General features: G+C 51.2%; 6 protein-coding genes across 6 annotated transcripts; 2 read left to right on the forward strand and 4 right to left on the reverse strand.

The window, feature by feature from the left end:
* Positions 1-2,453: 2,453 nt before the first annotated feature.
* On the forward strand, positions 2,454-4,429 carry A1O5_09277 (uncharacterized protein; the record flags this gene model as incomplete). The annotated part of the gene is made up of 2 exons (XM_007749856.1): positions 2,454-2,790; positions 2,853-4,429. The coding sequence occupies 2 exons, from the start codon at positions 2,454-2,456 to the stop codon at positions 4,427-4,429; spliced, it is 1,914 nt and encodes a 637-aa protein (XP_007748046.1).
* Positions 4,430-4,835: 406 nt separating this feature from the next.
* On the reverse strand, positions 4,836-6,263 carry A1O5_09278 (alpha-1,2-mannosyltransferase; the record flags this gene model as incomplete). The annotated part of the gene is made up of 1 exon (XM_007749857.1): positions 4,836-6,263. One exon carries the CDS (start codon positions 6,261-6,263, stop codon positions 4,836-4,838), a length of 1,428 nt encoding a protein of 475 aa, XP_007748047.1.
* Positions 6,264-6,779: 516 nt separating this feature from the next.
* On the reverse strand, positions 6,780-8,624 carry A1O5_09279 (uncharacterized protein; the record flags this gene model as incomplete). Its single annotated transcript, XM_007749858.1, has 2 exons — positions 6,780-8,517; positions 8,566-8,624. 2 exons carry the CDS (start codon positions 8,622-8,624, stop codon positions 6,780-6,782), a joined length of 1,797 nt encoding a protein of 598 aa, XP_007748048.1.
* A 1,060-nt stretch (positions 8,625-9,684) lies between these two features.
* A1O5_09280 (uncharacterized protein) lies at positions 9,685-11,002 on the forward strand (the record flags this gene model as incomplete). The annotated part of the gene is made up of 2 exons (XM_007749859.1): positions 9,685-10,115; positions 10,168-11,002. The coding sequence occupies 2 exons, from the start codon at positions 9,685-9,687 to the stop codon at positions 11,000-11,002; spliced, it is 1,266 nt and encodes a 421-aa protein (XP_007748049.1).
* Positions 11,003-14,300: 3,298 nt separating this feature from the next.
* Positions 14,301-16,144, reverse strand: A1O5_09281 (uncharacterized protein; the record flags this gene model as incomplete). Its single annotated transcript, XM_007749860.1, has 6 exons — positions 14,301-14,390; positions 14,665-14,826; positions 14,898-15,018; positions 15,116-15,308; positions 15,439-15,860; positions 15,924-16,144. 6 exons carry the CDS (start codon positions 16,142-16,144, stop codon positions 14,301-14,303), a joined length of 1,209 nt encoding a protein of 402 aa, XP_007748050.1.
* Positions 16,145-18,042: 1,898 nt separating this feature from the next.
* A1O5_09282 (uncharacterized protein) lies at positions 18,043-18,780 on the reverse strand (the record flags this gene model as incomplete). Its single annotated transcript, XM_007749861.1, has 1 exon — positions 18,043-18,780. One exon carries the CDS (start codon positions 18,778-18,780, stop codon positions 18,043-18,045), a length of 738 nt encoding a protein of 245 aa, XP_007748051.1.
* Between the last annotated feature and the right edge of the window lie 1,738 nt (positions 18,781-20,518).

Consider the following 20,518-nt stretch of genomic DNA (forward strand, 5'->3'; position numbering starts at 1 on the left):
CTGTACCCTCTTGCTCCGTCGTGCTCAGTCGTGATCAGCTGTGCTCAGCCTGAGCACACTGATCTACACTGAGCGTTGCTGAGCACGTCACGTGCCTCAGCCTTGTGTGTTTCCTGCTTGTGTGGCCCTCGCGGGTCGGCACACCTGCCTACCCGGTTCTCAGTCCTGGTCGCAGAAAAGGCTGTGTCTAACAACGCGTTATACGCGGCACCCCCTAGTATCTAATTAAATGGTTAGGTTACGACGAGTTATAAAAATAGCTAAGAAGTAGAAACTAATCTCTTAAAGAAACTATTAAAGAAAATAAGACGGAAACACTTAGAGTAGTTTACCCTAGGTTTCGGTTAATCGGAATTAGGCCTTTGAAACCGGCCATCGACCCGGGAGCTAGCCTAAATATCTACTTTAGTTAGACGTTATCTAAGGCCACGGAGATAGTAGAAGAAGCCTAAGAAGAGAGATCAACGTAATTTAACTCGTCTAAAGACTTTAACTCCTAAGTTAATATTTTCTTTTGTCTCTCTAATAAAATATCGGTCTCTTACTAGAGACGGGCGCGCTCGGCATTCGTCGCCGACATAGCCAACTACACCCGCGCGGCCTCCGCTAATATTCCTTTTATTTCCTCGTCCTTCCGGTGGGCGGCCTCGACTAAACGATTTCGTTAGGCCGTCAGCGCATTGAACTCCTCTATAGAAAAATTCCCGTTACACTCCCGAACGCCCTTTTTGGTGCAAGAGGAGCACTTCGAGTAGCTCTCTAGTATGAAGCATAATGAATTCGACCGCTGGCACGGAGTGCAACGATCTATGTCGAATTTCTGACGACCAAGGGTAAGGATATAGATAACGGCGGTATGACGGCGAGAGATAGAGGGACGATCACTTTTAGAAACACGAAAACTCTGCATAATTAGCCATGAGAAAGGGAAAACATAGGAAGAACAAGGGGACGCAGTCTACCTTAAGTACGTTGAGGACAACGAACAGATCTAGGAGGGGGATAGTATTAGACATAGCCTTTCTATGGCTAGGAACGAGGACAAGGAAGGTAGGTGTGCCGGCCCGCGTGGGGCTCATAGACATAGAATAGGTAAGGCTGAAGTACGTGACGTGCTCAGTAACGCTCAGCGCGGCTCAGTGCGCTTAGATCGAGCACGGCTAAGTACGACTAAGCGCGACTAAGTAAGATGGTGTAGGGCATGACTATATAGCTACGCCCACCTCCCCTCCGTGGCTTACACTCTCTCCGTAGCCAACTTATGTTAACTATTGGACTATATAGTTCTTAGTGACATAGACTGTTCATACCTTGTGTTCTTCCTAATTAGTTCATACTATCTAAGGATTGTTGCTAGGAACCCTAACCCAGTTAGGCCCCAGTAGGAATCTTAACACTATAGAAGGCGGCGATAGCGGAGATTCTATAAAGGCACTAGTACTTTCTCTAATTCTATATATTAAAACTAAAATAAGACTTAACAGCGCCGATATAGAACTCACCCGAGCGACAGTCGCTAGCCGATGTAGAAATACACTGGGATCTAATATTCTCGGTCTCTGTCTCTTCATCGCTCTCTTATCTCGATTAAAAGGTGAATCCATTCTCGATCTCTTCCTTTGATAAGTAGTTACGGCTAATATCATTGCTTACGACTTCTATAAGCCGCTCTATATCCGCAACGCCGTCGTCCGCAGCTAACTAAGGCTCTTTCTAACTAACAGGGTGTGATAGAGCTTACTGTGACGTCACGATCTGGGCAGTCACGTGGAGTCGTAACCACCGTCTTCTGCTTCCGCTTAGCTATGCCGAAGGTCTCCTTAAATTCGGTAAAGACATCGTGGGTTTGGCTAACAGATGCTGGCGTATCTGAACTAATGCCACTGTCACTGTACTCGTTACTGCCATTGCATCTAGCGAGAGTACGAGCGTAGAAATCGTCGTCCTTATGATTTGTTATAGTATCGTGAAGCAGTGACGTGCGATGTATATATACTATACTTGTCGGAGAATCGAAAGTTACCAGGCAGCAGGCTTAGCTAAAATAAATGACGGGGTTAAAGCTGGGCAACTATAGCCGAGGCTCAAAGAGGATCCCTGAGCCCCAACTGACTTCATCAAGCAGCGCTCCCTATAGCCTCGCTCAGTGCTCGGGCGCGGTCCCCCGTACTCTGCGTTGGCTCCCACGACGCTCTCCCGTGCTCGTCCGAGCCTCCTCGATGCTCAGTCACGTGACATATTAAAGTGGCCTCGCTCCCTTTGTTGAACGAAAATAGTAATGGATAAAGTATAGTTTGGGGTGTATAAAATATATAAATACATGTCACGATTGAACGTGAAGATGGACAGGTCAATTGTTTTCCTTTGCGTTTATATTCTCCGGAGTCGGTGCGGACGCTCACTGAATCATGACAGCTACAAAACCACTAGCAGCCCACCATCCACCCCCAACAATGTCGACCCAAGACCACAATGTATTGATGCAATTTGAAGTGGTAAACACTCAGACCGTGACAAGGCCGCCGGAAGATGAGGGCACGGACGAGTACAGTGACTTTGGGGAAGACCCTGAGGCTCTCGAGATAATTGACCAGCTCCTCCTTGAGGCCGCGGGCAAATCGGGACAGGAACAGAAAAACGCGCCCCTGGTTTTGACAGACATCGAAGACTATGAAGAACCTCGAGGCGTTCGCCTGCCTAAGGTATTTGGTCTCGAGGCAACGCGTCAGTGGAAGCTCGAGACCCGGTCCGTTCAGGCCCAGTTCCTCCAGAACATTTGTGAGCAAAGGCGTAAGTTCTGTGCAACGCCCTTCCCAATGCTTTGTCTCGCTGACAAGCTGACCAGCGCCCAGCCGAGCAGAGACGAGCATCTGGAAATGAAGAAGATGTAAGGCCAGAAAGAGAGAAATCTCCACCAACCGTGCAGACCAAACAAGATGCTCAGCAGGAGCAGCAACCCCTCGAACCTGACACTCGATCTCTCCTGGAACGGTTTCGCAAACCTCCTATGAAAGCCCTCTCCGTCACCGATCTCATCTCCCCCGCATGGTGCGAGTTACAATATTACTACGTCTTGACCAAACATGGCCGGAAAAGGAGGACACCCACAATGAAACAAGGCAGTGCAGTCCACCAGGCATTGGAAGATGAGATACACGTCACTGTTCCCGTAGAGACCATCAAGAGAGAAGATAGTTGGGGACTTCGAATCTGGAATATCATCCAGGGACTGAAAACGCTCAGACGGACGGGCAAGACGAGAGAGTTGGAGATTTGGGGATCAATTGGTGGAGAGCTGGTAAACGGGGTCATTGATGAGTTGAGCTACGAGTGTCCTGACCCCAAGCTTGAGGAAATGAGTCGGAATCTGCTGGAGCAGAAGGACGTCGAGCCTCCACTGCCAGAATATCAGGCCAGCATTAGGGACTACCTGGTGACGAACGAAACTCGAGACCAGGGCCAGTCGCTGTCGCAGGCTCTGAAGCGTGGCAATGGCGATATTGACAAAGAGACCAGTAGCAAGGCTCCCGCGTGGAGGACGAGGAAGTCAGAGAAAGAGGATGGGAGGCGAATCTACATCACCGACGTGAAGACACGAGGCACTCCCACTCTACCGACAGGATCGGCCATTCGTCCTACCTTGGTCCAACTCCATCTCTACCACCACATGCTGGAAAATATGGCCCTGGGAAAATTCTCCCTCTCCCAGCTTGCGGAGAGGTACAAGTTTGACGTCCACGAGACATTCTCGGACACGTTCATCGCGCAGATTGGGGGGTTGAATCAGGACGTGTTTGAATTATCACAACAAAGTGACGATGTCAGGCAGGATCTGCCGCCGTCGACGCAAGATTCGATGGATGTTCTCCTTCAGCACAACACCCTGGCCAGCCTGTGGGATTTCATGATGGAGCAGTTTCGATTGACCTTCATCATCTCTTCTAGTTCAACGTCAGCGTCTACTCCGCATACAATCAATTCCCTCGACCAGAACCAAGATCCTAATATTTCACCGCCCTCCACTCTGTCTGCCCTGCCTACGCCGCCCTCACAACCAACACGGCTCTCTCCTGTCCTCACAGCACGTTACATCTCCAGCAACTACAAGCACTTTAGCAACTCAAATGGCACCGCAGAAGCTCAGTCGCAGATCCTGGGAAGCAAATCCGTCCTCTTCAACCCTTCTTTCTTCACGTCCTCCCTCTACTCCTCTTTAGCATTCTGGAAGGGCGAGCGGAAGCCGCGCGGCGTGGAGGTCACTGATGCGTGGAAGTGTCGCATCTGTGAGTTCCGCGACGAGTGCGCGTGGATCAAAGAGAGAGACGAGAACACGGTACGCGAAGCGAGGGAGCGGAGGCTGAAGGAGGAGCTTGAGGATCAGGAAGACGTAGGCGAGGGAAGAGTGGGTGGCAGGAGAAGTCGAGTCTAATTGGCAATGACAATGACGCGAGAATCCCGAGTATATCGTGATGACGCGTAATATATCCCAGCAATTGCGAGACATACAACGCGGTGGATGTTGTTGAGCACGTCTTCCAACGGTCGCCCTGACAGGATCTCATTCCTCATGAGGGGATAAGCAAAATCAACGAGAGAATAAAATCTTGTGAAGAGGCTATATTATCCACATTCTGCCGAGACTCTGGCGAAGCCAGTTAATAGTTGTCCAGATGCCCAAACAGGACCAGACTACCTGTATCCGAGAAATATTTTTGATGACATTCAAGTTCGGCGTAATTCCTTTTATAAGCAAGTAGGAGCCACCGCTCGAGAGATACATACATGTATATACTCCGTATACAACCAAGAATAGCGTCTTAGCTTGTCATGTCCCATCACCAGGGATAACTCCTCTTCTCGTCCTCCTCGTCCAACTTTAGCCCTCTATCCAACTGCTCCTGGTGCTTCTTGTCGAGATACTCGAGCAGGACGGCCCCATACTTTTCCTTGCCCTTGTAGCGGGACACGTCGTCGCCCCAACTGCGGACGGCGCTGGCCAGGCGGCCGGGCACGTAATCCTCGGCGACGATCTCGCTGACGGGGTGGAAGTACGTGCGGATGGTAAACACCACGCCGCCAGAGCGGGGCAGGCGGCGCAGGGTCTGGCGCTCGGAGCGGAAGAAGTGGTGCTCGATGGCGCGGTCCTTCTCGGCCGTGTTCCAGCTGATGTTTGGATTGTCCTCATTGCCGATCGAGTTTGACCACGCCAAATCGTCGTCGACTTGCAAGAAGTAGTTGTTGCGTGCCACCAGCTCCTCGGGCTTGAGACGGCGGAAAAAGTTCATCATCCCCTTCTCCAGCTTCTCCTTGAACTGCGGCACGTCGCCGCTCGTGTGGATCTGTGACAGGGGCATCCCGTACTTGTCCTCCAGCCGCCAGAAGCCCGGCAGCAGGATCGCCCCCGCGAGCAGGTAGTACTGTCCGTCTGCCCCCTCGATCATGATAGCCAGGTCGTCCTGCACCATCCGCGCCGCCGTCTGCATCGGGTCTTCTGGCAGCGGCCGCGACGTCGTGTCGAGCTCCTCGCCCGACCACAGGTTCTTGATCCCCTTTTCCGTGCGCTGGTACAGCGTCGGGTACCGGTCTGGCAAGTACGCGCGGAATTCTTCGAGGAGTTCTAACGCCGCAGGATATGCTTCGGGCGCCGTCTTGCAGCACTTGTGCCCGCGCTCCAGAATCCGCCTGGTCTTGTCACCGTGAAACCGCGGGAAGTGGTTGTCCAGTTCGATCCAGTCGTCCCACTTCACGTTACGGAGGCCCATGGTGACGAAGTACTTGGGCCCGTAGCGGAACGGGCGGTAAGGAAGAGGTTTTGTGTGCTCGATGGACCAATTTTCGTATGCGGGTGGTTTGGGACGTTGGAAGCCGGACGGGATCCATGTACCTGGTTTGCGAGCCTGAGCTGCATTGGCGCCTTTGCTATAAGTGGCCTTTTCGAGTAGAGGTGTCGGCGGTGTTGATGGGCGAGACGGGCGGGCGAGGTAGCGGGCGCGCCGGTAGGAGATGTACCGGCCGATAGCAAAGGCGAGGAAGACAAACAGAGTCAGGCCATAGAGGACTTCTTTGAAATGGGACCTTTGTGACAATCTCTGTAGGTCCGACTGAGCTGACTTTAGAATCGAAGAGCAATGGTGTTTAGATTTCTGAAGATGGTCGTTGGTTTGTTTAACGTAGGGTTGAATACGGACATTTGCTTGCTCAATGTATGGTTGTGACCGAGCAATAAGGTCTGAGAATCTCTGTCTCAGGGATTCTGAGTCCATGGTGGCGATGGGAAGGAGACGGGGTACACCAGAGCACCCTGTATGGAGAAGCAAGGGGAATAAAGAGAAACAAAACCCCAACGCCCGAAAGGTATATGAACTTCTAGAGAAATGGAATCAATGTCTGCATTCGACGTGCTGATCCGCCGAGAGGCCACCAGAAGCTCCCCAGCCCACGCCTCCGGACAGCGCCAGATCTCAAAACGTGCGATACTCTTATCGCATGGGCACCTTGCCGCCCACTCGGATTCTTATCATCGACTTTGGTGTCAAGCCTGTGGTTGGTCTCGCCCAATCAGTTCGCCGTTGTCTGGGCTGGACAAAAATGCCTTTTCGGGGATGGCGCATTTCCCCCCCCAGGGCAGTGCGTGGAATGGGGCAAGCCACCGCGACATTGTAGCTTCCGGGTATCGGACATGGGCGCGGGGGCACGGGGTTGCCTGGACAGGATTCTCCCAGCTAAATACTCTCCAGTTTCGAGAACTGCCGGCACTCCTGAACAAATTCTCTTGTTCATTACACCTTCCTTTGGCGCAGCAGGCAATGTTCACCCCAATGTCGACGATATCTGGGAGGCAGGAATGGTAGATCGGGAATCCAAATCGTCCTAGCAAGAGTTCCAGTTCTGGAAGCATCCAGGAATGGGACGCAGGAGATCTTATCCCAATGGTCCTTGTCCAGGATATAAAGTGGTTCGTGCTTAGTGGCCTCCATGCCGGGCATGTAGGAGTCGACCAAGAACGTGCAGTGCTGGACATCAACATATTTTCCAGGATCTTCTTCGTTCCGATCGTTCATCCCAGGCGGTATTAACCAGGTTCCCGGAAAGAGTCCAAACCCAGTCTTACCCTCGTGAAACTCGCCGGGCAAGAGCCCATCGAACTCGCTCTTGATGAATTTCGCGTGGATATTGTCTGGGAGAAAGTGGGAGGATGGGAATCGGTACCAGTCCTTGCCGAAGCAGACTATATTGTCAACTCGCGTCAGATTGGATGCGTTGAGCGTGTCGTATATCTGCAATGGTGCTCTGTACGCGGTCACCGTACCAACGATACGCAGCAGCCCAACATTGATGGCTAAGAGTGCAATGGGTAAAATGGCGGCCAGTTTTAATTTTGCCGGGATTTTTCCAAAGATGAACGAATCGGTCGAACCGATCCATGTCAGCAGAGAGTGAAATGCTATCGCTGCATTCAAGGCCAGGAAAGGGTAAGCAGGGAACATGAATCGTTCCTCCTTGTGGGGTTGGACGGTGAAAATGGCCAGCCATAGATAGAACGGAGAGAGGAAGGTAAGAGTCCTGAGAAGGGTTTGTTTGGTGGGATACTGGCCTAGGACGATGGACTGGAACAGGACGAGTGGTCCTGAAATCCCTGCAAGGATAAACCACATATTGAAGTTAAGCAGCAAATTCCTCAGGTAGTAGTTCCATGGCTCCGTCCCAAATATATCGGGACCGCGATCTTTGCCGCTGAAGACATTGTAAGCGACGATACGCCAAGGCACCACCGCGATTTTGTGGTAAAAGAAAGTGTCGACACAGATCTGAAGAACCAGAACAATTAAGCAGCGCACGCCACCGTACAGGTACCGTGAAAAGGTCTCCAAAAGATCTGTTTGCCCTACCACTGCCATGAGCCATTCCTCGACAACGAATGGGACAATTAGAGCCCCTGAGAACGGCCATCCGAGCAGAGCACCGACTCCAAACCACGTGATGCCTGTGGCAGTTTTTGAGCTTCCGTGCCAATCCATGAAAGATGTCAGTCCCAAAGCAGCCGTGTACATGGCAAAGCTAGATGGCAGGAATGCAGAAGAGGCGTAGAAAAACCCCGGAGTGAAGGCAACAATCATGAGGTATATCACTCCGACTCTCGGATTGACGACTCGAGATATGGCCGAATAAAGACGGACCTCAGTTGCCGCACAGGTAAATGCCAGCACGATACGCAAGGCATAAAACTCAAACATCTTTGACCTGCCAAAGAGGCCCGCGACTTTGGCTGGGAGGGCGTGTAGGCCAATATATGCCCAGCTCCGAATGCTGAATTCTGGGGAATACTCCCATGTCTGGAGGCCGTAACCATGGTTTAGGTAATGAAGTGGTTCCCAGTAGTTGAAGGTCTCATCGCAGTCCTGTATTGGAGCATACAGCGCTGCTAGGAGGTGTGAAGCAAAGCATACATAGAAGGCGATGTTTGGCGGCAGGAAGAGCTTGGTAGGTGCTGGCCGAGGAGTTTGCTGACTCTTAGCTCTTCGCCCGCGTCAGTGCTGGATCCAGGTAGAACCATTGCTTCCTTACCCTTTAGAAGACCCGACAAGATCCGGTCGTCTGTTGAGACCCTCCAAGCTTGAGGTCATCTTCATGTGATTGGCTTTCAACTTGCTCTGTCCTGTGGCCACAAGTTTTGGGAAGCTAAAGGAGACAGATATGCCAAGACATATGCCAAGACCTGATCTATTTTTGGAATAGCGCGCGTGAGTCTGGGTTAGTCCCAGTTAGGTTGTTGCCAGTTTTCTCAGCCAGCCACGTTTTGGATGCTGCCCATTCACGTATATTTGAGCCCAGGAATCTCTTTTGCCGAGATGCTCAGACGCCCAGATCTCATGACGGCGGCTCGAACTCATGGGCGACTTGATCGGAGGTTTGAGTGCGCGGAAACATATGTGTGGAAGATCGCTTCCACAACACCAATTGACATCCACCATTTTCGGCCGGGTCTAGACTCGGATAATCAGATCTGGGGATAAACGGCGGTAGTGGTGGTGCTTTGGAGCTTCAATTGCCGTCAGCTTCGTGTCTTCCAGAGAGTGTCAGACCTTGTCAGCTTGATATGTCAGAGCGGGAACTGAGGCACATTCAACCTTATTCGGCGTGAGAACAATATGCGCCTCCTTTTCCTACCGTATAACCCTTCGAAAGATTCTCACGACGTCGACGAGACAGCAGAGGAATCCCCACAACAGCATGCCGCTAGGGTCTATCATCGCAAGGTGAAGTCCCTTAGAAAGTCTGCCCTTCGCGCCCGACAATTGTCTGCGGGTAGGGGCAAGAAGGATCCAGCCGCGAAGGCCGACTCAAAATTATCTCTTGCATCGAGCAGCGATGGCGGTCTCAGGTCCGGAAGACCGATTCCTGAGCCAAGCACGGTTCTAGGGGCAGGCAGGGTCGACCCATTCAACGCCTATTGCACCCCCGATCAGCCTTTGATGGTTCATGAAATGCTTGATCATGGTCAGTCTATTCTTCTTTCAAATTTCCGTGCACATTCCCATTATCACTGCTTACGCCAAATATGATATTGAGTCCATTTTAGCCCAATTTTTGGTCCCATAGTCAAAATAAATCTAATTGTCATTCTCAGCCATCTCATGCCAGTGGTCTCTCTTTGCCGCAGATGACAGGCCCGAATCCCTGCTCATGGCGAAGAAGTCGGTCATGGACACTGCGATTCGCTCTCCGTTGTGCTTTCATACCCTCGTCTACTCCGGTGCTGCTCACAAAGCTTTTCACCAGTCTCCAACCGTGGACAATTCAAAGAGCGCGGTGTTACGCTTGACAAGCAAGGTGGAAGCGATCAAGTCGCTCAGGTCGGCCCTGCAGTCTCAGGCGACAGCGTTGACCGATGAAGTCATCTTTGCTATGGCTTTACTGGCGATTGTCGGACATGGAGAGAATGTCAGCGCCGTAGAGAAGCGTGAGAGAAGGACAATGTCAGCCGAGCAAGACGGCCAGTTCTACGCCAGCATGGAATATGAGTGGCAACACATGAAGGCTGTGATCGAAATCATCAAGATGAAAGGCGGACTGCATACGATCCGCCTTCCTGGCCTTGCCTTTGCTCTTGCTTCGTAAGCATACGATTGGAGAAGTCAAGGTGCCATCCACTGACAGCGACTGCAGCTTCGATATCCATACATCCATCATGTTTCAAACAAAACCATCGTTTCCTCTATTTATGCCATCCTCGCCAGTTATCGGCACCTGGCTCACAAGCCAACCTAGAAGTCCAGCATTTCAGAGATGCCTCAACCTAGCTACCGGGTTCTACTTCTTAACGGACTTGGGCTTGCCTACAGCTATCGAGTTGCTTAAAGTCTTGAACGTCATTCGCGATCTGATTGTTGCTTTCGACAGCTATCAGCGGGGCGATGGTGAAGCTCCCCCCATCAAGATGATCATCTTTGCACGAAACTTGAATCAACACGAGCTATTGACCTTGCCCGACTTATCGGAGGAACTGTTCTCATCAAGCTTGGCCTACCCTGATTCACCAACCAGTTTGAAAACGCATCGAGCACTCGCACTGTATGAAATCTGTCGGCTGTGTGCCTTTATCTTCCAGATCACGGTGCTTCTGCCGAACTTGCATGACAACATAGATGTGACCATACCATATGCCCGGCGCATCAAACGATGTCTGCAATGTGCAACTACGGAATTGCATCTGCACCAGGACTCAACCTATCATTCCTTTTTCCTGTGGGTCGCCATAATGACGGCTTGGTCCGTAAGAAGCACAACCCTTTACGACTGGTTTGTTGACTTCTTGGTTCAACATGTGCGCGCCGAAATGATAGGTCAAGAAGTCGACTACAGGGAATCCTTGCGGATGACCGTGGAGGAGAGACTGGCCAGATTTCTCTGGCTTGAAAGTGAATGCGAAGCACCTTGCGCCGAGATCTGGGAAGACGTGAAGGCTTCCCTGATTCTGGATGAGCAGTGCGCGTTTTGTTAGGCCATTGCATGGGATCCTTCACGTTCTGCTATCAGGCTGGCTAGTTTGGGCGCACGTTCGCGGATGCCTGAGTAGCTGAAGAGCAATAGCGGAGGGTCGATGGTGGGGTTCCGGAGTATCTTTCAAAGGTCGACTTTATCTGGTGCCACCATTTAGCCTCTGGTTCATCTCGCCGCGTCGCTGAGGGCTTCCTTAGTCTCATTTTTCAGGTCATCCATATCATCTCACTCCTGGTCGGAGCAAAGGAAGGCAACAGTCAGTAACCTCTGAAGATCTCGGTTGCACTGGTTGTATCGACGCTGGAGAGAGAGGTTCCGGTTGGAGGGGGAGAAGAACTCTCCGTCAGTCGATTCGTTGTCGCTTTTCGTGGGGTCTTGTGATCGCTACATGCTCAACGAACTAAATACTCAGTTGACATGGATGATATCAGAACATGTGCGCAATATTTGAATGAGTTGTACCCAGTACTGGGTACTCGAAGAGCTTAATAAACAGGGTCCGATCAGGCAGTCGTCCGCTTCCATGGGTGGACGTGCGCACATACGGGCGGAGACGTATTGAAGTTAGCTGGGTACATCAGCTGGGCAAGCTGGGGGCAACTGAGATAACTGGGGTTACAGTACCTGGGCGTAGGGGGATTTCTTGGTGCACTGTTGGGCGTTTAGTGGCTTGGCATTACGAACGCCTACAGAAAGCTGAAGACGTCGCCCCTCAGTAGTTACCCAATATATATCGCCGCATTACATATACAGCGAACGCGCTGCTGTCCTATAGCTGCTTCCTGCTCAGATCCTTGCCTGGTCCTTCCCGTTCCCGTTTCTGCCTATACAACATAACGGCATTGAATATGACGTTGTCCAGAATAGCTCCACAATTGGAGAAGGGAGCTCTGTAATGCTCGCAGCAGCCACCGAGTATAATACTTGAATGCTATTTGCGGCCTTCCCGCGGACAGGCTTGGGCAAGATAAGCTCAACACACCGAGGATGGTAAGCCTTTCTACACCGTGAAATATAAGGACACAGTGGATTGCCTTCCCTGAGCCGTCCCTCTTGCCGATCGAACGAATTGGCCGACGAACCCCTCTCGACCTTCTGCGTTCCTGCACGGTTATGTTCCCCTGGGGTCTATCAAGCAATCTTGCGGTGCTCACTTCCTCCTCACTGATATCTTTGACAACAATGGTGGGGAATGTCAACAATCCCCCAAACATGGCCGACATCATATTGCGATATGCCGTGAAAGGCTCGCTCCTGCATCGGCCTAGTATCAGAAGACGTCCCACGATCGCAAAGAGAGAATGGAGGCCAAGGCCCATCTGACAGAGGTTAATGTCAAAGAGATTCACTCGAATGCCATGGGAGAAACTAATGCACCAAACGGGGTTCTTGAAGGAGGAGACGAAGAGCATTGGAATCTTGACGAGGCTCAAGACGAGCTCTTGAGCGTCAAATCCAATAGCCTAGACGCCTTGCGCGCAGAAGAGCCCATTTCTAAGCGGGACTAGATCAGTCCTTCCCGGATCACTGATGCGTTCGTGCACAGGCATCCTCTGCAAGTGACGCCCACAGACTACATTGACGGAACACGGACCCGATGGTGAGGTGATCTAGGCATAGAGGCCGCCGTCCCCAACCACCTAGCGAGCAACTGCGATCTCATCTCTTGGCACTTGCCCACGGGTGGTGGACAAAACCATTGCGATGTTATTTCTGATGAATCCCAGGCTCGAACCCCCTTCAGGACCACCCGGTAAAAGAGCAAAAAACTCAAACTTGTGAGAAAACCCCGCGAAGGATGTTTTTTTTTTTGGTTGCCGACTCCCGGACTCGAAAGCCCTTCTCCCCTCTCATCGCGGACCCCTCCTGCTCAAACCCCCTCCTCTTTCTTCCTCCTGAGCGCTCAATCCCATATTCACCCTCCCCTGTCTCTCGCTAAACTGAGCCTTCTTTGTTGTGTGGTGTGGTGGTAACAATGATGGGTTACCTGATCAACTTCCTGGAGTAACCAGAGTGGTACTTTGAGCCTGCGTTGTGGCAACCCAACTCTTGGATTTATGGTCAGGTTGTTTGATGCAGGTAGGATCCGATCAATTGTTGGAAAATATTTGGTGGTCGAAAAACATATTCTTTACAAACTGACGGGTGGGTTCTAGTTAGGTGTTGTAGTGAAGTGAAGGTGCGGCAGAACATGTGACGAAGATGATGGGCGGGTATGCTGGGATGGGATACGGCCAGGACCAATATCACATGATACGGGAACTGCAGCAGCAGGTCGGTCATCGACAACCGCCACCTCAACAGTGTGGTGGCTCGAGAACCAGTCCTAATGGAGTGAACCGGCTATGAACAGCGACGCGGCGGGCCCATCGAACTTGGAACCGGTATGGGAATTGGGTATGGCATACTACAAGTCTGCAACTAGGGTGCGCGCATGGGAGGCTTCGGCGGAAGGTCAGGACCAGAAATTGCGTTGGAAAGCCTCGTCGGCGCGGTCCTGGGTGGGTACGGGTTTGGAAGCGGCCAGGACGCCATCTAGCAGATCCTCAGCAAGGTGAGTTGGATCGTGAGTTTCCTTTTTTGCCCGGGGCGAGAAGTTGTCCATACGAGGGACACACACACACACACAGAGAGAGAGAGAGGGAGAGAGAGAGGGAGAGAGAGAGAGAGAGAGAGAGAGAGAGGTTCCCCCATACGATCTCAAGCTACCTCCAACCCGCTTTCAAAAAGGATGTCCTATATCTTATAATCGTCAAGATGCCCTCCGAAGAAGAGATGGCAGCTGCATATGACTTTAGTGGGATGCACAATGGGAGAAGGATTGAGATGAGACGACGCGGCATGGCACAGTACGAGAGGTTCTGAATTGAATCATTACGAAGACGACGACAATGGCGGCGACGATTATGTGCATGTTCCGTTTCTGGCTCATCCCAAAGGAGGCACAATGTATATATATGTATATACGTGTCCAAGTCCTTCAGTTCGGAACGAAATTGTGGAGTCAACCTTGGTGTTTTAGACAACAGCAGCTTCGTTTGTTATATGCTTCTAAGCCATGTCACTCTCTCCTGGGAGACATTTCCGTTCGTCCAATACCCGTACCTGTACCCGGTCGGCCCGGTCCACTGGTACGAAGAAAGGTGTCCCGTTGATGGATTGGCCCACGGCATTATAAATGGTATTTCTCGTTCCCCCTTCTGCCTGAGCTTGAACTACCTAGGTATACGTAGAGGCATTGTGAATTTTCGAGGGCACCACATCTCGCGCACGCGCAAAAACGTCTCGAGCGCGTCTTCTCACTTGACGGGCCATCCGATCTTCTCGATAAACTCCTCCATGTCCTGCAGCATTTCCTTTGGCTTTTCCATTGCCGCGAAGTGGCCACCCTGTATATTTGTTGTCAAACTCGCGTTAGCCCTCTGCCATATGTACTCGCGTGTGTGTATGTATGTATGGATGGATGGATGGATGGATGGATGGATGGATGGAAGGGTAGATGGATGCCATGCGTGCAAACTCTGACAGATTGAAATATCCTTCCGATATTTATATAACCCACGTTGAGAAACACATCTCCACTTGAGCAGAGGGGTACGGAAGGGGGGAGGGGGGCGAAAAAGGGAGGGAGAAAAGATGGCCTGCAAAGGAGGCAAAACTCACCGACTCGTGCTGTCTGAAGAGCACAAGGTTGTGGCCCTGCGCGAGCACCCACGCTCTCGGCACCGGTGCAAGCTCCTTCGGGAACCACGAGTATGCGACCGGTTTGTCGTTTTTGTACTTTGGATTTCCGTGCGGGAGGCCGCGGCCACCTGGAACAGAAAACTGTTTTGACGAGTCAGTATATACATCATAGCCCCGTTAACAGCAGAAGAACATTTGGGATATCTTCATACCTCGCGGTAGCAATAGATGCAACGTGGGAAGGATTCGGTGAACCAGTACAAGGTGATGGAATCCAGTATGTTCTTGAGAGGCGGCGTTTCGTCGGTCCACTCGATGAATTTCTCGCCAATCCTGTCAGGTTTGCGATTTCAATTACTTAGCCGCCATTTCCGCATAGACGCCGGCGTTGGGCGTTCCTTCTTCAAGGGCTATATTTAGGATTTCTTACCATGCTAGCTGAGCAAGTGGGCTGGAAGCGAGCACAAACCCGATTGTCGCTGGTCTGGTGCCGTGTTCTCGAGCATATGCATTCCCCGTCGTGTAGAATGCCTTCATTCGGGTCTCCATGGCTTCTTTCTCGGCTTCGGTGATTTGGCTCTCGTCAACGCCTTTCGGTGGTTCGCTGGACACGGCAAAATTGTCTGGACATTCCTCAGTTGGGGGATGACGGGACTGGATGGAAGATACTCACAATGAACACCTGTAAAAGATGACTGCGTCAGATACACACTATAGTATTTGTTTGGCTTTGATCGGACTGGTTCAGCGCACCTTTGCACTCATCATAGGTTCCTGCCATGACCTTGGCCGTGAAAGAACCAATGTCGCCGCCCTGGCAGATATAACCACTCCCGAAGCCCAGACCAACCATCAACTTATTCATGATGCGAGCAATATCTTCGGTATCGAAGTTCCTGGTCAGGGGTGGACCGGAGCTGAGGGTCCACCCCGGCAGAGAGGGTGCAATGATGTGGTAGGGCAGCTCCTCTGGTGAGTATTTCTTGCGATACAGGTCCATGATGTCGAGAAATTCAAAATGGCTACCAGGCCAGCCATGCATGTAAAGGAGAGGGACGGCATTTTGTTTCTTGGAAAAGAGACCGATAAAATGGACGCGGAAATCCTCTCCGTCGTCGTCCTTGATATGGGCGATGAAGTTTGGAAATGAGTTGTTGTACTTTTCGACAGCACGCCTGTTTTCAAGGGCTTAAGATCTTGACTGTTGTTGTCGCCCATCCCGAAGAATCAAAACATACCAGTCATATTCGTTCAGCCAGTATTCTTTCGCTTTTTTCATCCAGTCATAACTGACACCGAACTTTCCGTCATCAGTGTGCGTGTTCTCATATGTGCGTGGGGCTAGCTTGGACAGTCGCAATAGGTCTTTGAAATCAAAGAGTTGCTGGTCGGGAATTGACAGGGTGAATGTATCCAATTTGACCTCGGCATTTTGAGGGATAATGTCATAGCCTGCCATCTTGTAGGTAGTGTATGCCCCTGAACCTAGGTCAAAGTAGCGGGTTTTCAGAAAGAGTAGAAAGGGTGGGAAGGAAAACAGGGGGAGCTGGGTCTATCTGAGTGAGAACATCGGGGGCCTCGAGCCTTTTATACTAGTTCTTACCGTCTCGCCGATCGAGGCAAGTGGGATACCTCGGATCAAGGTTGTGCAAAATCCCTGGTGGCTGCATCATCTGATGTATCGCGGCTCTCGTCCATCCCTCCATTCTTAAGGGGGATTCATGAAAGACATGTCCAGTGCGATTGCTCATGCCTCTCGGGTTCCTAGACAGGGTCGACATGGACCGATGATAGTTTTCGATTAGAGTAATATCTGTGACAACGGTGACCTTTCGAAGCATCGCCCTCCGGAGCGTGTATTGCTGGATATTGTGGCCAAGAGGTGGGGCCTGAGATCTCCGCAGTGTTGAAATCAACAAGTACCGACGTGCGGGCATCTGTTAACTGGAAGGTAGATTCAAGAGTTCCCCTGGGGCCTGTATTCTGGATTGGCACCGCCTGCAGGAAACAGGCATGGCGGATCGAAGAGCTAGAAACTGCGAGACGCTATATTTGAAATATTCCTCTCAGCCAAGTTTAATCCCACAACCTGCGTGGTCCAGCCTCCTCCCAGGCCTTGCTATGGATCTGGCCCACGGCGATCCTCTCAAACACATCAATATCGGGCCGCAGCACCAACACGTTCACCAAACCACTACTGGGCCCTGAGCGCGGAACTCGTAGGCATCAAACCGCCTGACATCACCTTCGACCCTGGTCAGGCCTTCGCGTTCCGCATAGGCATTCCTGCTCCGAGAGATGGCGATTATGACTTGATCGGTTCAGTGTACGCAGAGATTCGAGGTCTTGCTTCGTCTGCCCTTGCACTCGCAGTATCTCTCCCTCACGAATTACAAAAAACTCGCCAGCCAGCCAGTCAGGAGGTGGTTCTTTGTCCAGTGGCAGGAGACGGTAGTCGGAGGCGCCGACCCAACCTGCCCAGGACCATGTCGGAAAATCCTGCGTGGCTGCGCTGTGCGTAGAACGTGTCGATGGCGAAACCTTAGATGGAGAGGAAGAGGTTGTAGATGCCTTTCCAGGTCTCCTCTGCAATGACGCCGTGGGAGACCACAAGATCCCAAGATCAAATGCGGCAATGGGCAGACCATAACACGTCTCACTCTGGCAATCATCCTTGAAGGCCGACAACATGCCGGAGAAAGGCATCTAGAATGTCAGTTGGCTGCGTCAGATCCCGAGTAGTATAGACCTCCACCAGCTCGCTATAAGCCCTGAAGACTTGTCGTAATTTCTCTAGCGGAGACACATCACCTATTTTACCGACTTCTGTGATTGGGTTTCTGATAGCAAACGCTGGTTTCTCGTCGGCGTCTTCACCTGGATCATCCTCGCCTCCACTTTTCAAACCCCCTTCAGTTATATCTACCTTGTAGCATTGTCTCAGAGACAACCTCCTTGCAGCATTGTAAGTACACATACCTGGGGGAGAAGTATATGTTTCGACGAGCAAGTGTTTGCTCCTGCAAATTCCCTCCTCGCGTATTCCATGTCGAGCTTGTTTGCGCATGAGCCAGACGCTGTGGTGTGGCAACTAAATAGATAGTATACGTTTCAGCAACATGGTCTTCTCGCAGGGCGAGGTCACTTGACCCTCAAGAGATCGATAGCACTTCGACCCTCTGTGATGCTCTCGAGTTGGGTGACACCCCTGGCAAGCCAGAATTGGCATTATGCCCTGCAAGAACAACAATATTGGCGATTGCCTTTTTGCACACAATATCTGTTCGTTCTATATCTCATTCCTTCATCATTGCATCGTCCTGGATAATACAAAGCGCCTCTGTCCATAAATATCGCTCACCAAGGGATCGGACTAATATCGTAGCGTCTCGTATTGGTATTGGGATATTGTGAGGGGTCCATGCTTGACTTCTGAAAGTGATCTTGGATATTAGCATTGATCGTTTGGGAAATCTTGACCTTGCCCCAGACAGAGCTCAGAGTAAAATACTTCTCCGCAGATGCTGCTTGGACCAAACAATTGTCCTGGACATCGATAAGGATTGGCGGGATCTCGCTGGCGTACCTCTGGGTGTTGCCCAGGCTGTTGCAGAGTTCTCCATGAATGCCGTTACATTCATAGAGCCAGCTGCGGATCTTTCCAAAGTCGACTCTCTGATCCCCCTCGAGCAAGTGTGGATACCGCTTGTTGTAAATGTTCAGGAACAGAGTCCCAAGCGCAAGGCGTGGACAGGGCTGTCTCAGGGCATCGGATAAATTGTCTGGTGTGAGCAATCGCAGTGCTCCGACGGTTGTCATGCCATACTCGACCCCCAGCATGACCTCCCCAGAAGGTAAGAGTTGTGCATGGAACTGTGTGCCCTGTATTTCACGATCAATCTGCGCGAGGCGCGGATGCAGGGTGTGCCCTCCGTCCACTGTATCGAGCGACAGAATCAAGCGACAAATCGAGCAGTGGTTTCTGGTAAGAAGTTGGGAATATGTCCCGAAGGGGGAGAACTTGTTGCTGTCCCAGGTGAAGCCGCCACCATCCATAGGTTTCAGTAATTTGACATGCCTACAGACGCGGCACATGTTGGGATTGGGAGATTTCCCTTCCGGTTGCTCTTTTGCGAAGCTCTCGTCTTCAAGTCGCGCTTCTAGAGGCCTCAAAATTCGCCCACGATTTCGGCTCTTCATCATCCGTATAGCCCAAAACACTCGTAACTAGACCTTCTGCGGAAAATATGATTCGCTTGTGATGAGCGTAAATCGCCAGCTTTCTGTGTCCAAGAAAAGAATCGGTATAATCATCCTATTCAAGCTTGAGGTTCTTGGTCCACCTTTGAACTTATCGCTTCCTGTTTCCTCAGCATGTCGATGTCCGCATCAATTTGTTCCTGTGACAACGTATGAACAGAGGCCAGGTGCCCGCACAAACTTTCAAGTTCGTGCCCATGCTCGCGGTACATGACCATCAGGCCTTCAAATGGTCTCCGAGATTGGTGGATGGGGATGTGCCACTGAATGAGTCGCGCGAGAGCCTGTTGCCTAAGTGGGCTTTCTACTGCAGCACGCTCGATTGTCTCAAGGCATGAAGAAAGATTGAACAAGTCTGCAGAAGGAAATTTTGGACGAGTAATGTCAAGTTTTTCGTTCCATTCGCCAACGCTGACAGTGACGAACGAAACGAGATCTCTCAGATGCTTGATATCATGAGAAATGAGGTATTTTTTTTTGGACAGTATACCAACGAGCGACAGATTGCAACAGTGGCGCTTTGTAAGCGACTTCGGTACTTCATCATGGAGCAGGCGAGCTTCCTCGAGGGCTGATTCCACGATGTCCATAGACTCAGCTATGTAGACATCCTCGGCAAGACGAGATAAGAAATCTGAGACATGGTCGGGTCGAATTTGATACATAGAAGGTATTGAGTGAAGTCTCTCCCGTGAGTGCCCTAGAGCAGCGTCTAAGTCCGCTTTGTCGCCACTCTGCTTGTACCTCTGGTGGTGTAGACGTGATAGTTGGAGGAGAACATCAGGTCGGCGCTCATGAGTCATCCCAAGTGACGTCAATCCAGCCACGAAGCCGGCGATGGCACTGTCGCGGTGGTTGATATCCTTGGTGTGCTCTCAAATATATCGAGCATGTAGACGAGCGCCGAGATTGACTGTAGTTTCGTGGTATTCCTGGCTGTCTGCATGCGCAAGTTTCGGGATTTCTCGGCCACAGGAAATGGCCTCGTCAAGATCCGTTGGATTGTTGGTTAATTGTGCTCTGTGTGAGATGCTGTATCCCAGATTGTGGTAGATTGTGCAGAGGGGAATCATTCGCCGGCAAAGCCTGGTCCCTTGCTTGCTTTAAGTGAGTTATAGATTTATCAAGTACTTTCACTGACTTGGATGCACTAAAGCTCGTCATCTCGACATATGCCAGTCTGTCCAGAAACTTTGTCTGCTTCAGACACGGCGTCTTGAGAAGTCGAATGATTTCTTGATAATGCTGAATAGCTTTGGAGGGGTGGGTTGGATCTTGGGTTGCTCCAAAGAGCATTTCTGCAACGCGAGGGGGTGCTGTCCGGGACGCGATTTCCTGGTCTGTTGTCAGATTGCCAGAAGCTATCTCTTGCTGTGCCAGGCTCATCGATTGTAGGACTCCAGCCAAAGCATTTTCAGCTGTCACTGGCACGGCATCTGGTCTTTCCGCAGAGGATGAGGCCACGACTGATGATTCTCTAGGAGACGCGCGCCCTCGGCTGGGTGGCAGTCCTGGCTTTTCCATGGCTGCTCGTCCAGGGACCGCTATTCAATTTGATCTTGGCAGTTCAGCC

The sequence above is a fragment of the Cladophialophora psammophila genome, assembly GCF_000585535.1.
Source record: "Cladophialophora psammophila CBS 110553 chromosome Unknown aczJe-supercont1.16, whole genome shotgun sequence".
NCBI classification, from domain to species: Eukaryota; Fungi; Ascomycota; class Eurotiomycetes; order Chaetothyriales; family Herpotrichiellaceae; genus Cladophialophora; species Cladophialophora psammophila.